The following is a 14,137-nucleotide window of genomic DNA, read 5'->3' on the forward strand; positions in this document are numbered from 1 at the left end:
GGTCACTGCTTTGCCTTTTCCTGCTCAATTATTTGAGGAATTGTTTTACTTTCCTCCTCAGTCTCCTTTGATGTAGGTATTCAGGCCAGCAACAGTGCAGAGTGGGGAGAAGGGTATCTTCAAAAATGTTTAATGAAGACCAAAAGAGAATTTTTCCAGTTTGTCATGTTTTTGCTGCAAATGAAGGTGCCATTACAGTTGAGAGAGGACCTTCACAATGATAGCTCAAAAAGGCCATTATGGCTCTCAACTAGTAGACTATGAACATACTTTTGTTTTAGTCCTCCATCTTTCAGCCATAAACCAGAGCAGTAAACCCTGAACCTCAGTACTCCCTGCCCACGCCAGGCAGTTGGAACTACATGACCTCTAAGGTCCCTTCCAACCCAAACCATTCTGGGACTCTCTGACAGTCTATTACCTCCTGCAATTACTCTGTTGCCCTTAAGCCAATTTCCAGCAGAAAAATACCAGCAGTCCCCAAGCTACAACCACAGTTACAGCTGGATTGCAGCTTCCTGAGCTGAGGTAATTTTGGTGGAACACGTGACATATCCTAAATTCCTCCTCTGTCAAGAAGGTGAGTGGTCCTGCAGGTAGGGCTGATACTGGAATAAAATTTTCCACCATCTGTTTCTGTCATAATAAGGGGGGCATGGTGGTGTCTGTAATATATATAAATATATATTTATATAGATATATATATCTCCCTGTGTCTATTTTTTCCAGGGCTGCTGTTTTCTATTAAGAGGAACTTCACAAAGCTGTGTCATTTCCTAATTAATAATAGGATAATTATTATCTACACAGGCCAAGTGTAACTTAAAGAAATAATTTTATACTTTAGAGCAGTGTTTTCACTTCGTGATTCAAAATCTTTTTTAATATGGGGCACATGAAGTATAGAATGTTGTTGCCCAGCAAAGAGGGGTTTTTTCATGGAGTCATGAAATGGGTTGGAAGGGACATTAAAGACCATCTCATTCTACCCTTGCAGGGATCTCTTCCCCTATCCCAGGTTGCTCCAAGCCCCATCCAGCTTGGCCTTGAACATGGAAGGGATGCAGGAATGGGATATAATCACTTAGGGTCACTTGGAAAGGGGAATGTGTGCAGCAGAGAAATACTTGCAAAGCATTGGCCTGGTTTTTGGTACATAAGCAGCAAGGCAAAATGAAAACCCCTAAACATCCAAACATAATAAACTGTCTGAAGAAAAACATACATTAAATCAAGCACATAGCAAGTACAACATACATATAGGAAAAGAAATATGTCTTGCCTTCACCCGTGCAGTCTGACTCCATTCAGAGGCAAAGCTACCAGAAGCAGCTTAAACCCAAATTCCTTATTCATGTAAATAAGGATCATACCTGCAGCAGCCATAGAACAGGGGCTGCCAGACCCTCAGCTCCGGAGCAGGACTTGCCCACCATGCTGCATAACTCAGGTGGGTCTGGGAGTCTCCAAATGCCTGAAAATGGACACAGAGTGGTGCCCTGCACATATCACAGGAGCTGGAGTGAATTCCCCTCCTCCATACTGGATACATCACTGTATTCAACCATGACATAAAAGAAAAAAGTTGGCTTTCCTTCCTCTTCAAAAGGGAAATAACAATGCCCTGAAATCACATCGCTTCCAGGCAGCTTCCCAAGCAAACTTTGTTTTCATTGACTAAAGTAATGCCCAACAATGGCAATTGAAAGCAGATTTTCCATACTATAAAAAGTCTTATTCTATTAGAAAAAAACAGGTTTTAAATAATTTTATTTAGCCAACACTTATCCTGCATAGTGAAAGAAAGTGGGGTATGCAGATAGAGAAACGTGAGTTGTTTAGGATGCCCAGGCTCACAGCATCCCCAGCAACTCTGGGTGTTCCCAAAGAACACCAAACTCTGCCTTCTCTTTTTCCTTGACATACAGACATCATTTTTCAGTTTGATAGGAATCACCAGCCTGCTGCTCTAGAAGAAGGAGATGGTAGGTACAATTACTGCACTGGTAATCAGGATTTGCCTGGCTTAGTTTGTGAACAGAGTCACAACTCCAGTGGGTTTTCTGCCAGCACAGCTCCCCTCATTCCTAGAGAAGGGCCCAAAAGGAGACAGGTGGAAAAGAGATCAGGTTTGGACTGAACATTGTGCAATATCCTACATGTACAAGGCTCATTGTTCATGCCAAAATTAAAATGACTGTAACTGTCTGTCTCGCAGCACTTAAACCAGTAATTGGTAAAACTTTCCCTGGTTCTGTGTTTCTGGAAACCATCTGAGCTCCACTGATCATCATAGAAGCAAATCTGTGTGCACACTAATCATTTGACCCCAAATCTTAAATTGTTCTCTGAACTGATATTTTCTAGGAATGAAATATGTCTCTTTGAGTCCCAAGAATCATCTTCATTTTAAATGGAAAGAAGATGAAGCAGAATATTTTACATACATACGTTATATATATATGTGTATGTGTGTGAAATATATATGTTATATGCAATATAGGAAAGTTCTTTTCTTCCATCTCTAAACTTTCATTTTCTTTCTCTGTATTTTCAATCTGTAAACACAGGCTCTTGGCAAGTTCCCTGGCTCGCTCTTAGGGCAAGAGGAAATCTGTCCAATTGTTTGACAAACAAAGCATCCTGATAACACTTTATAATTAATATGTAAGAATTTCTCCACCTATAATCTCTGGTGTGACCACACTCAATAGAACGGGATTTTTTTTTTTTACCCATCAAAATCCTCGGTTATTTCTGTAATTTTTCCTTACGATTTTTGCTGTCCTAAAATTTAACCTGGTTACCCTGTCTGTGGCGTGTAAGTGTCCTTATTTATCATTCCCCTTACAGACTGCTTGCTGCTCTGTGGGTTTCAATTCTACTCTCAATAGAAAGAAAAGGGAAAAATACTTCTTTATAGGCATAGAGAAAGGGAAACAATCAAGATAATGAAGCCCTGGGAAAATCTCTGGAAGTGAGGTGATAATTCAAATCACTTTGAGGTTAAACAAGCCACATGAGGCAAATTTGGTGGAATAGTTTTGTAAAGGTATGATTTTTCACAGGAACTCAAGGAGGAAACATTCCCAGCTCAGGACCTAAAACCTGGCTAATCTTTATGGCCCCTTGGCAGAGCGCAGAGCACCCGGGCCCTGCTCCAGAGGCAGGAGCAGCGCTCCTGTAGCACGAGATATCCTTGTATCCTCTTGTGTTCAATGAGCTGGAGACCAGGCAGTGTGGAGGCAGGTTACACCACCACAGCATGGGTTCAAACTGTCTGGATATGGTCATGAGCAGCTGTGGACAGATCTTACTTCTTCCCTCTTATCCTTTGTTTCTTATTTTTAAAAACCTCAGGGCTGCACAGGAATGTCAAGTCCCCAGCTCGTTACAGGACCATGTGACTACTCTGGACTTTGAACTCAGATAAACTCCCTACTGAATGAAAACTTGTAAAATGCTTCCAGAAGAGATTATTTTGCACCAGGCTGTACTAAGAAATGCAACAGAATTTCAACACTCACATTTCAGAGGCACAAACAAGAGGAGCCATCCTTGTCCTGAGTGCAGCAGATCAGGGGAAGCTCCAGAGCGCCTCCCCCTCCATACAACAGCAATACTTCTACCGGCCTATGGAAGCAGATCACGGTTTAGTTTGGGTAATAAAACATCCTGATTCCATATAATGATGCATCAGCTTCTGTCTAATCAGTGCACACAGTTTTGCTTCCAAAAGACATCTTCAGAAATCCCAAGATCACAAATTTATATCAGTAAAATCAGTCCAAACTGGCCATGTTGGGATGGATCAGAATTTCTGCATGTTTTTTAGCCTGGAGAGAGACTAGAGTTTATCTAATATTTGGATAAAGAAAAAGAAAATCCCAGCCCTGATCGTTAGGGTGTTTTTCCCTAGGTGCAGAACATAGGGCTCAGACTGTGGCTCACTTCCAGATGGAGTCATTAGGGACTGTTTTCCCTGTGGTTTTCACTGGATAAAGCATTCTTCTCCAGTTCCTCCTGTGAACATTTTTACCCTGTCACGGGGCACTAATCAGTACCTCCTGCCCTCTGCCCCAGAGAGGCATTTTAGCAAAAAGCAAAATAATTTCTTAAAGCTGTAATTATATTCCAGTCCCCTCCAAATATAGTTGGGAGAGGTAGAGATAGAATTATAATTTTAAGTATAATTAGAGACATAAATAGAGATAGAGATAAAGATAAACATGGATCTGTTAACACTCGTTTTGAGTTCCTAGGGATCCAGGAGACACTATCTCCTGTGTCAGAACGGTGGCTCAAGGAGAGGGACAGCACTGGCAAAGGAGCCAAAGGCTGATGCTGCACACCCAGAAATGCACTTTGGTTGTGGGAACACTTCCAGTTAGTCCATCCAATGGGGTAGTTTGGGATTTGACTCCCATCCTGTAAGGATGTGACGCTGTTGATTGAGGAGATGGAAAATTTGAAGAGTTTTGATCAGGGCAAAGCACCAACCAAAGAAAAAGAGGCAAGTTTCAGGGGGAGATGTAAAATTGCCAGTGCCTCTGGTGGAAAACCTCCAGAGACACTTAAAGGGAGCTCGAGAAGCAATCTGCTCCGTCCAGCAGACAACGACACACATCCCTGAGGTGCGACATTGCCATCATGTGGCCATCCCAACTCTGCAGGAGCACCAGCAGGGGCAGGAGGAAGCGGATGAATTTAAGGAAAAAATTAAATACTGACAGAGTGCAAAACAGGGTGGAATGAAGAAGTGAGCTGTGATAAAATATGCAGATGGCAATGTTTTACAGTGGAGCAGCAACAGAATTAAACAGGATCCAGGAATGATGAGGGGCAAAGAGAGCAGCAGTGAAGACAAATAATTTCCTGCTTGAGCCAAAAGCTGTTCATCCACACAAAATTTGTGTTTGCCCTCCTCTGACACCCTGGTACAAAGCATGATTGAGCTTACTCACAGAATGGCCCACTGCTTCCTGGAATTACAGCCTCAGGGAGGGGCACACAAACTTCCTAAGAAAGGGAAAACCCTGGTGCAGAAGTACAACAGGAGTTTTCTGTCCAGCTGGCACATCAGGCAGATAAACACACAAATCATTTGGAAAGAAACTCAGTTGGACATTCCTTAGAACACCCAGATTTCAGCTATAACAATCTTGTAGCAAAACTTCACTAATAAAAAAGGGCAATGGTATCACTTGAGAAATGAAAAAAAATATTGACAGGCACAGAACAGCAGCTCAACTCCCACAGATGCCTGGCCCTGCAAAGGCAAATTCTGTTTGTGTTCCTGACTCCCAGCAACTGGCACCTGGAAACACCTGAAACAACCTGCCTGCTGTCTCCATCTCAACTGGGGCCAAGCCCCTGCACTGGGAAAGATCCTTCTGCACTGAACTTCCCAGACCAGGGAGGAGCCTTCTTCTGCGCCACAGAATTTGCAAAGAAAAATTGCAAGAACCCTAAAGTGGAAACTTAAAAATCCACTGAAGGAAATCAGATAAATATTTGCTATTACCCTGAGCCAGACCTACTGACATGGTAATTACACCTTTTAACGTTCTTTTTTTGATGGTGTTTGCATGTTTTATGTTTTTTTTGGCCAGATTGAATCATGGAATCGCCTGTAAAAATCCTGAAAAGTGGGGCTGTTTCTATTGTGCAGTTTCTCCTCTTTGGGGTAAAAGAGAAATTTTTACTCATTTTTTTAGTAAAAAGGCTGATTCATGAATTATGCCCCCCAGCTGCAAGAGTTTTGTTCTCTGTGTCATCAACCAAGTTCCCATATGCTGCTACAAGTTTCAGTAGCTTTTCACAGCTGCCTGTGCAAGCATCAGCTGCATCACCCTCTACTCCGATTTCTCACCCTGCAACGAGGCTCAACACTGCTGCGTGAGGAAAATGTTCAGCTTCCTGCTGGGGCACCTCCCATCTCGCTCGGCATCTCCTTCTCTTAGCCCTGTCTCTGCAGGGACAGTCCCCCCGGGGTTCTGTGGGACCTCTGCACCCTCTGGCCCCGGGTGACCCTGCAGAGGCTGCCAGGAGGGGCATGGCCATACCTGCTCTGCCCCTTTGTGTGTGGCATCACGGGGGCAGCCCCTCGTCACACAGCTCTGCCAGCAGCTACACAAAACCGACATCAAATTAAACTAACAGGAATCAAACCTTATTTTAGGACAGCCTTTCCCCAGGGAATGCAGGGGAACCCAGCTGGACAGCAGAATTTAAAGGCTTTTTCCTCTCTCAGCCCGGCCTTTCCCAACAGCATTTCCCAGCTATGGGAAGCAGTCTGCTTCCTCTGATGTCTCCAAGCCAAGGAGGGCTTTTCCCAGGTGCCTTTCTGCCCTTTTGGAGGGAAGAGGTATACTCCAGACCCAGAAATATTGTAAGGCATTTAAAAATCCCAAAGGAATAAGGCAGTGGAACTCCTCATTCTGAAGCGTTTCCCTATGGCACAGACCTACCTGCTCTGAGGATGGCACACATCCACCCACGTTTCGGTGTGAAACTGAGATCACAGATGGCAAAAAACACCAATGAAGTCCCCTCCTGCCAAATTTAACCCATGAAATAACTGTGGGTCTCCAATAATAGATTATGAACATACTTTTGTTTTAATCCTCTACCTTAAAAGCCAGAGCAGTAAACCCTGAACCTCAGTATTCCCTGCCCACGCCAGGCAGTTGGAACTACATGACCTCTAAGGTCCCTTCCAACCCAAACCATTCTGGGACTCTCTGACAGTCTATTACCTCCTGCAATTACTCTGTTGCCCTTAAGCCAATTTCCAGCAGAAAACCACCAGCAGTCCCCAAGCTACAACCACAGTTACAGCTGGATTGCAGCTTCCTGAGCTGAGGCAACTTTGGTGGAACATGTGACATATCCTAAATTCCTCCTCTGTCAAGAAGGTGAGTAATCCTGCAGGTAGGGCTGATACTGGAATAAATTTTTCCACCATCTGTTTTTGTCATAATAAGAGGGGTGGTGGTGGGTGTAATATGTGTGTGTGTGTGTGTGTGTGTGTGTGTATACATGTGTGTCCGTGTGTGTGTGTGTGTGTATACATGTGTGTCCATTTTTTTCCAGGGCTGCTGTTTTCTATTAAGAGGAACCTCACAAAGCTGTGTCATTTCCCAATTAATAATAGGATAATTATTATCTACACAGGCCAAGTGTAACAAAAAAATAACAATGAGGCTGTGGCTATTTTTTGACTCTCAAGGTCACTAGGTGCTGTTGGAGTAGGGGCTCCCTGAGCAGCCTCACAGGACACATTGTCTGAGCAGGGCAGCTCCGACTTCCCTTGGAGCCCACACGGAGTCCTGCCCAGCCTGGCACTGTCCTGGGGTGGACAGAGGGATCCAGACAAGCTCGGGAAGTGGCTCATGGGAATCTCATGAAATTTAACAAGACCAAGTGCTTCTGCTGCACCTGGGTCAAGGAAACCCCCGGGGTCAATCCAGATTGAGGATGAGCAGATCCTGGGAGATCTCCCAAGCCCCTGGAAGAAGGACTTGGGGCTGCTGTGGGTGAGCTGGAGCTGCCCCACCCCAGAACCCCTCGTGCCCCGGGCTGAGCCCCAGCGTGGGCAGCAGGGAACGGGGGATTCTGCCCCTCTGCCCCTGTGCTCAGGTGAGACCCCACCTGCAGAGCTGCCCCAGCCCTGGGCCCAGCACAGGGGGACCTGGAGCTGCTGGAGAGAGTCCAGGGGAGGCCCCAGGATGGTCAGAGGGATGGAGCAGCTCTGCTGGGAGGAAAGGCTGGGAGAGCTGGGATTGTTCAGCCAGGAGAAGAGAAGCTTTGGGGTGACCTCACTGTGGCCTTGCAGTGCCTGAAGGAGCTGACGGGAATCACGAGAACACACTATTTACAAGGGCCTGGGATGACAGGACAAGCATCAAAGTTGTGACTTCAATTCCAATGTGAGCCATTTACTTAAGAACCGGATTCGATGATGCTTGTGGGTCCTTCCCAACTCAGAATATCGTGTGAATCTGTGAAACTTCAAATTGAAAGAGAGTAGGTTTAGACTGGATGCTGGGAAGAAATTGTTCCCTGTGAGTGAGGGCCTGGCCCGGGGTGCCCAGAGACGCTGTGGCTGCCCCATCCCTGGGTTGGACAGGGCTTGGAGCACCCTGGGCCGGTGGGAGGTGTCCCTGCCCGCGGCAGGGTGGGATGAGATGGCTCGGGGGCCCCCTCCAGCGGAGGCCGCTCCGGGATTCACTGACGGCGCTCCCGCTGCGCCGGCGCCGCCCGGGGCGGGGCTGGGCCCGGGCCGGCAGCGGCTGCGCGGGGCGGGCGCGGCCATGGCGAGGCACACGGCGTCCTCGGCGCGGTTCCGCCGGGTGGATGTGGACGAGTACGACGAGAACAAGTTCGTGGATGAGGAGGACGGGGGCGACGGGCAAGCGGGGCCCGATGAGGGCGAAGTGGACTCGTGCCTGCGGCAATATCCTGAAGGGAGCGGCGGGGGCGGAGCGGGCGCGGCCGCCGCCGGGGCGGCCTTATAGGGGAACGTCGGCGAGCGGGCACCGCGGCGGGCGGGAAGCGCTGGAAGGGGAGAGGGCTGGCGGTGGGAAGGGGCTGCAGGGGAAGGGGCTGCAGGGGAAGGGACTGGCGGGACAAGGGGAGACGCTGAAGGGGGAAGGGGCTGGCGGCAGAAAGGCTGAAGGGGAAGAGGTTGACAGCAGGAAGAGGCTGAAGGGGGAGGGGGCCGGCAGAGGGAAAGGGAAGAAGCTGAAGGGGAAGAGGCTGAAGGGGAGGAGGCTGACAGCAGGAAGGGGCTGAAGGGGAAGGGGCTGGCAGAGGGAAGGGGAGGAAGCTGAAGGGGAAGAGGCTGAAAGGGAAGGGGCTGGCGGAGGGAAGGCAGCGCAGCTTCCTCGCCTGCCCGCAGCAGCCGCAGTGTCCCGGGGCGATGTTCAGAGGGGGTTTCCTGTGCCCAAAGAGTTCCCTATGCCCGCTGCTAGGGCTGCCTCGCCCACCTGGCCCCAGGTCACTCTTCCCAAGGGCTGCTGCTGGGCTGCTGTCCCCGTGGCTGGATGTGCCGAGCTGAGACCTGTTCTCGAGGGCTACAGATTGCCGAAGTGATGGAGAATGGTTTCTTTTACTTGGACCTTCATTCAAGGAGAGGCCTAGGAAGTATTCAACAGTTGTGGAACTATACAGCTGCTTGTTGATGCTGCAGTTGCCTCAAATGGCCTGAAAATTGCTGTCTTAGGCTGTAATGTCTTCTTAGCTGGTGAGGGACTCCTTGCATCAGAGTGTTTTCAGTCATGCACCAGCCAGCTACACGTATGGCTGTCCTGGTACTCGATGTCCATGTACGTGGTGTCTGGTCCTTAACCATCTGGCACAGGGAACATGATGGCTGCACTGCAGGCAGCTCTCAAGAACCCTCCCATCAACACAAAGAACCAGGCAGTGAAGGTAAAATAGCAACTGCTTGCTCCTAGGTTACTCCCTAAAAATCTTTTCGTGTCTCTCTTACCTCTGTGTGACTAGTTGTACCTTGAGAAGGCCAGAGAAGCAGAATTTAGGGTATTCCCTGATGCTGAAACACCCGTGACCACAAGTGTTTAAATTTTGTTCCAAATACTGTAGCTCAGGTGTCACGTGTCCAGGTACCTTTACCTTAGTGCTGGGTCAGCTGTGGTTCTCCTGCCAGTGCTGATCGTGTTCTGTGTGCCCAGGTGTCACCAGGTTCCTGTGTCTGACTCAGACCAGACTTGGCAGCTCACAGATGTAATCATTGTGTACTCAGGGAACCAGGTTGCAGTTGTCACCTCTGACTAATGAAACCACCCGCAGTGAGCCTACAAAAAAGGAAGAATTGTTTTTTACCACATCCAATCAAAATGAAGCTGTTAAAACCTCAGGAAAAGCGAGCCCTCCCCCTGTGACAGAGTGTGGGAGTCTCTTGGGTATGTGCATTTCTGAATATCCCCAGGATGAGTCCTGAATAGCTCATGATTGCAGTCGTGGGAGGAACAGGCTGATAAGATAGGGCACTGCCCAGCTGGTGAGTGCCTGCAGTCACTTCTTGCCCAAGGAGAGGCCCAGGGGCATGGTTCCCTGCTGCATGGTTCCTGGCAGAGCTGTTCCTGCAGCCCCAGCCCTTCTCCCTGAAGGGCTTTACAGAGCTCTGAGAACCAGCTGTTACAAATAGGGCTGTATAGCTTTGTCCTCACATTAGTGACTTGTTTCCATTAGCCCTCTATTGAAGGATTTAAGAATACACTTGGTGGTGGAATTGTAGAGGGCAGAACGACTGAACATTAATACATGCCTTAATTTTTTGTTATCTTTGGAACTTAATTTTACAGTCATGTGAGAAGTCTTGCTAAGCCAAGTGATTATGGGATATGAAATTGGGCAGGAAAACTGACATCCATAGTTTCTGTAGGAAGAAGGTGCCTGAAGTGTTTGTGTGATGGAATTATTCAAAAGTCCAGCAACCCTGAATCATTCTTCCCTCATCCTGCCTCAGTTAGTGATGGATGAACAGGAAGAGCTGCTCCTTGCTGATTACATTGCTAATTGCTGCTGTAAGCATACCACACACATTCCCAGGCCTGAAATGACATCCAGATCAATGGTTATTAATGCTTAATATTAATGGCTAGTCTGCATCCAGTGTACCTGGGACAGCAGCTGACTGCTTGGAAAACACGTGGCTTCCAGCAGTCACCTCTTTCAGGCTGCCAGTGGCGTTTCCCTGGGTTATAATGGTTGTGTCACTTTTTTTTACACTACAGAAGTATGGAAACGTCACATTTTTACACTACAGAGGTATGGAAAAGGCTCTGGTGGGAAGGAGGCCCAGACAAGCACTTGATTGTTATAATTATTTTGGAACTTGATAGATCTTGAGCTTCCGTATCTGCATTTACTATTTAGCCATAATTAAGGGGTGGAGAATTGCAAACACAGAGAAAAGTAAAAACTTCAGAGAAACTAAAGCAGGGCAAACGTGTTAAACTCTTTTACATTGTTTATCCTTGGGAGGATGTGTCTGTTATATCTTACCATGACAAGATCTTCACGCACAGTCCTCTTCAGAGCTGTTAAAGAGAAGAATGCTCTGATTCACTTTGTTTGAGAGAGGAGCAGTGTTTGGCTGCAGCTCACACGAGGATGGCTGTGTCTGTGCCTGCCTGTTGACAGGACCGTGCAGAGAGCATCGTGCTGAAGGTGCTTATCTCCTTCAAAGCCAATGACATCGAGAAGGCGGTGCAGTCGCTGGACAAGAACGGGGTGGACCTGCTCATGAAGTACATCTACAAGGGCTTTGAGAGCCCCTCTGACAACAGCAGTGCTGTGCTGCTGCAGTGGCATGAGAAGGTGAGTGCCCAGGCCCTGAGCCCCTTCCTGACTGGTGAGACTCAAGTGCCACATTCAGGCTGTGACAACGGTATGGCCCTGGAGCTCACAGCTGAGTTATATCTCCTGCCCACTGCTGCTTCCTTGGGTACACACCCAGCAGTTAAAATTTGGGTTTCTCTTAGACTGAGGCAAACAAAATGGTTTCATCCAGTGATTCAAGTAGGTTGAAGGAGAATTTCCTTCCTGAAGGGAAGCAAAATTTGCAGCTTGGTTATGCAGGGAAATGAAAGCTGAATTAAAGTTAAATAGCTTTCTTGAAATTGAGTATGATTATTGTACCCTGGCACCCTGGCTGCTGGTGTTTTGTGGAGGGCAGGGAAATACTCACGTGCAATATAAATGTGATCCAATTAATTTCATAGACTCCCAGAATGATTTGGATTGGAGGGGACTTTAAAGCTTATCGCCTTCCACCCCTGCCATGGGCAGGGACACCTTCCACTGTCCCAGGTTGCTCCAAGCCCCGTCCACCCTAGCCTTGAATACTTCCAGGGATCCAGGGGCAGCCACAGCTTCTCTGGCAAACCTGTGCCAGGGCCGCCCCACCCTCACAGGGAAGGATTTCTTCTTGATACCTAACTCTACTCTGTGTCAATTTGAAGCCCTTCCTCCTTGTCCTGTCACTCCAGGCCATGTCCAAGTCCCTCTCCATCATTCTTGTCAGCCTGTTCAGGCCCTGGAAGGCTGTATCTGCCCTGGCCTGGTGTTGATTGCCATGTTTCCCTTTGCAGGCGCTGGCTGCCGGAGGAGTTGGCTCCATTGTGCGTGTCCTGACTGCCAGGAAGACAGTGTAACTGCAGCAGGGAGTGTGACTCCAGCAGGGAGCCGCTGCTACAAGCCCTTATCCCTTCCTGTCCTGTCCCGGCACGGCGGCCCCAGGGCAGCCCTGTCCCCCAGCTTTGCCTTCACCCTGCTGCTTCTGTCATACCCCACCAATTATGTGCATTGTGATCTCTTCTGCAGTTCAATTCTGGAAAATTATGAAGGTGGAATTTTACTTCTAACAGGAATATTTGGTACGCACCAGCCTTTCAGTGATGTATTCAGTGATGTAAACAATTTGGTGTTTAGGGTGATTTGCGTTTGTGTGTAATCGTGGCAGATTTGGACCTGACTCTCTGAGCAAATGCTGAGGGACACAGGGCAATGTCTTAATTTTTTTGCTAGCCAAGCAGTGTTTTGAGCTAAAATCTTGATATTTGAGAAGTGGGGCAGCTATTATTAACACAGGTAACTGGACCACGTTGCCTTTGGTCAACCTCTGACCCTACACCCGTGAATAGGAGAGAAGAAAAGCTCTTTTCCACCCCCAATTATCATTCCAGAGAGCTGAGTATTTTCCTTAACCTGCTCAGGTTCCTTGCCATCAGTCTGATGCTGGGTCCACAGTGGGAAGGTCACAGGGAGATGGAGTTGTCCATCGTGTAGTTTGGAAAGTGGAATTTAAAAGGTTAATGGTCCATTTACACTAGAGCCCAACCCAGTGAACTCTTCTTATTTTGGGGACCAAAGATCCTGAGGAGAAGAAGAAAAAGCAGCTTTTACACAGCGAATCACATTTCAGCAACTGGAAAGTGATTTGGTTTTGTCAAGCACAACTAAATGGCTGCTTGGGGTAGTCTGAGAACCATATCCTGGTATCAACACCGTCTTTGCAGAGCCTCCCCTGTTTTGTTTTCTGGTTGTGTAGGGTCTGTAAGGATACCAGACAGCTCACATTCCTGTTGCATTGTGCCTCATCATGTTAGCTAGTGGGCCAGTCAGGTTCCCAAATAAAGAGGAGTATTTTAGCGAATTAGGAAACCCTGAGGCATCCCAGACCGTGGATCACCATAGAAGGTTTGGGGCCAGGACTGAAATACATCTGTTTTAATTTCACTATTTTACTACAGTTCAGTCGTGTAAAAACTGTTGGGGACCTTGTGAAATCTTTGCTGTTTTTTGATATCTGCTTTGTTTTTGTAATAATAATAAAGACCAGACAATAAACCATCACTGAATATTTACTCAGTGTCTGACATGCCTTCAGTGGAGACAGGAACCAGAGTGATTACCCCTAAACCTGTGCAGGACACGGGCACAACCACAGGAGGCACTGAGATCACCAAGTGGGAGATCCAGCCTTGCTACAGAAGCAACAGAAAGCATCCATGTTTCACCCAAAGATCTCTACAGAAATTGTCCTGGTTGTGCAGTGAGGGTTCTGTCCTTACGACTCTGCTGGGGACTGTGATTGGCTTCTCCGGTTCTTTCCACTTGCACAGATTTGGGTTAAGACATCAATGAACCTAATTTTTAAAAAATAAACTGTAATCTCAGAGAAGTGGGAAATATTTTCCAAAGCAATTGATGCCAAAGCGGATCAGTTATCTAATCAGTTATCTGCCTCTAGGTGGCATTAGATAAATGAAGTGAATAAAAAGAGTGGTCTTAAGGTTTTGCAGATCCCTTAGCAGAGGCTGTAATGGGTAGGAACAATTACAGAACACGTACATCTGTGTTTCTGTTCAGGGATGTGCTAAAACATGGATTGGTGTGGGGATAGGGCAGGATTTGCAGGGGCAGCTCTGCTGGTAATGAGTACCAGGAAGGGAAAAAGTAAATCTAGTCTTAAAAACCAGCCTCTTTCCTCCAAATCCTGCTTTGCTTGTATTGGTGGATGGTATGGACACCATGACAGGGGTTCACATTCCTGTTAGGAGAAGAAAGCCTTCAATGGAGAGCCTCATGCAGGTCAGACTGGGAA

General features: G+C 47.4%; 2 protein-coding genes across 2 annotated transcripts; both read left to right on the forward strand.

Moving 5' to 3' along the window:
* Positions 1-1,434: 1,434 nt before the first annotated feature.
* On the forward strand, positions 1,435-6,421 carry APOBEC4 (apolipoprotein B mRNA editing enzyme catalytic polypeptide like 4). Its single transcript, XM_066193064.1, is given in 4 exon segments — positions 1,435-1,450; positions 5,825-5,923; positions 5,926-6,263; positions 6,266-6,421. Coding segments are annotated over 4 exon segments (609 nt in total).
* Positions 6,422-8,269: 1,848 nt separating this feature from the next.
* ARPC5 (actin related protein 2/3 complex subunit 5) lies at positions 8,270-13,397 on the forward strand. The gene is made up of 4 exons (XM_066192223.1): positions 8,270-8,458; positions 9,363-9,435; positions 11,173-11,349; positions 12,123-13,397. The coding sequence occupies exons 1-4, from the start codon at positions 8,316-8,318 to the stop codon at positions 12,183-12,185; spliced, it is 456 nt and encodes a 151-aa protein (XP_066048320.1). The 5' UTR covers positions 8,270-8,315; the 3' UTR covers positions 12,186-13,397.
* Positions 13,398-14,137: the final 740 nt, after the last annotated feature.

The sequence above is a fragment of the Chamaea fasciata genome, unplaced genomic scaffold (assembly GCF_029207755.1).
Source record: "Chamaea fasciata isolate MVZ Bird 193981 ecotype frontalis unplaced genomic scaffold, bChaFas1.0.hap1 SCAF_10, whole genome shotgun sequence".
Taxonomy (NCBI): domain Eukaryota; kingdom Metazoa; phylum Chordata; class Aves; order Passeriformes; family Sylviidae; genus Chamaea; species Chamaea fasciata.

Excerpts from the sequence above, each read along its gene's own strand:
- ARPC5 (XM_066192223.1), top strand. The coding sequence starts at position 8,316 with ATGGCGAGGCACACGGCGTCCTCGGCGCGGTTCCGCCGGGTGGATGTG. Across the intron at positions 9,436-11,172 it reads CAAAGAACCAGGCAGTGAAG|GACCGTGCAGAGAGCATCGT; the intron begins GTAAAATAGCAA and ends GCCTGTTGACAG. Across the intron at positions 11,350-12,122 it reads TGCTGCAGTGGCATGAGAAG|GCGCTGGCTGCCGGAGGAGT; the intron begins GTGAGTGCCCAG and ends TTCCCTTTGCAG.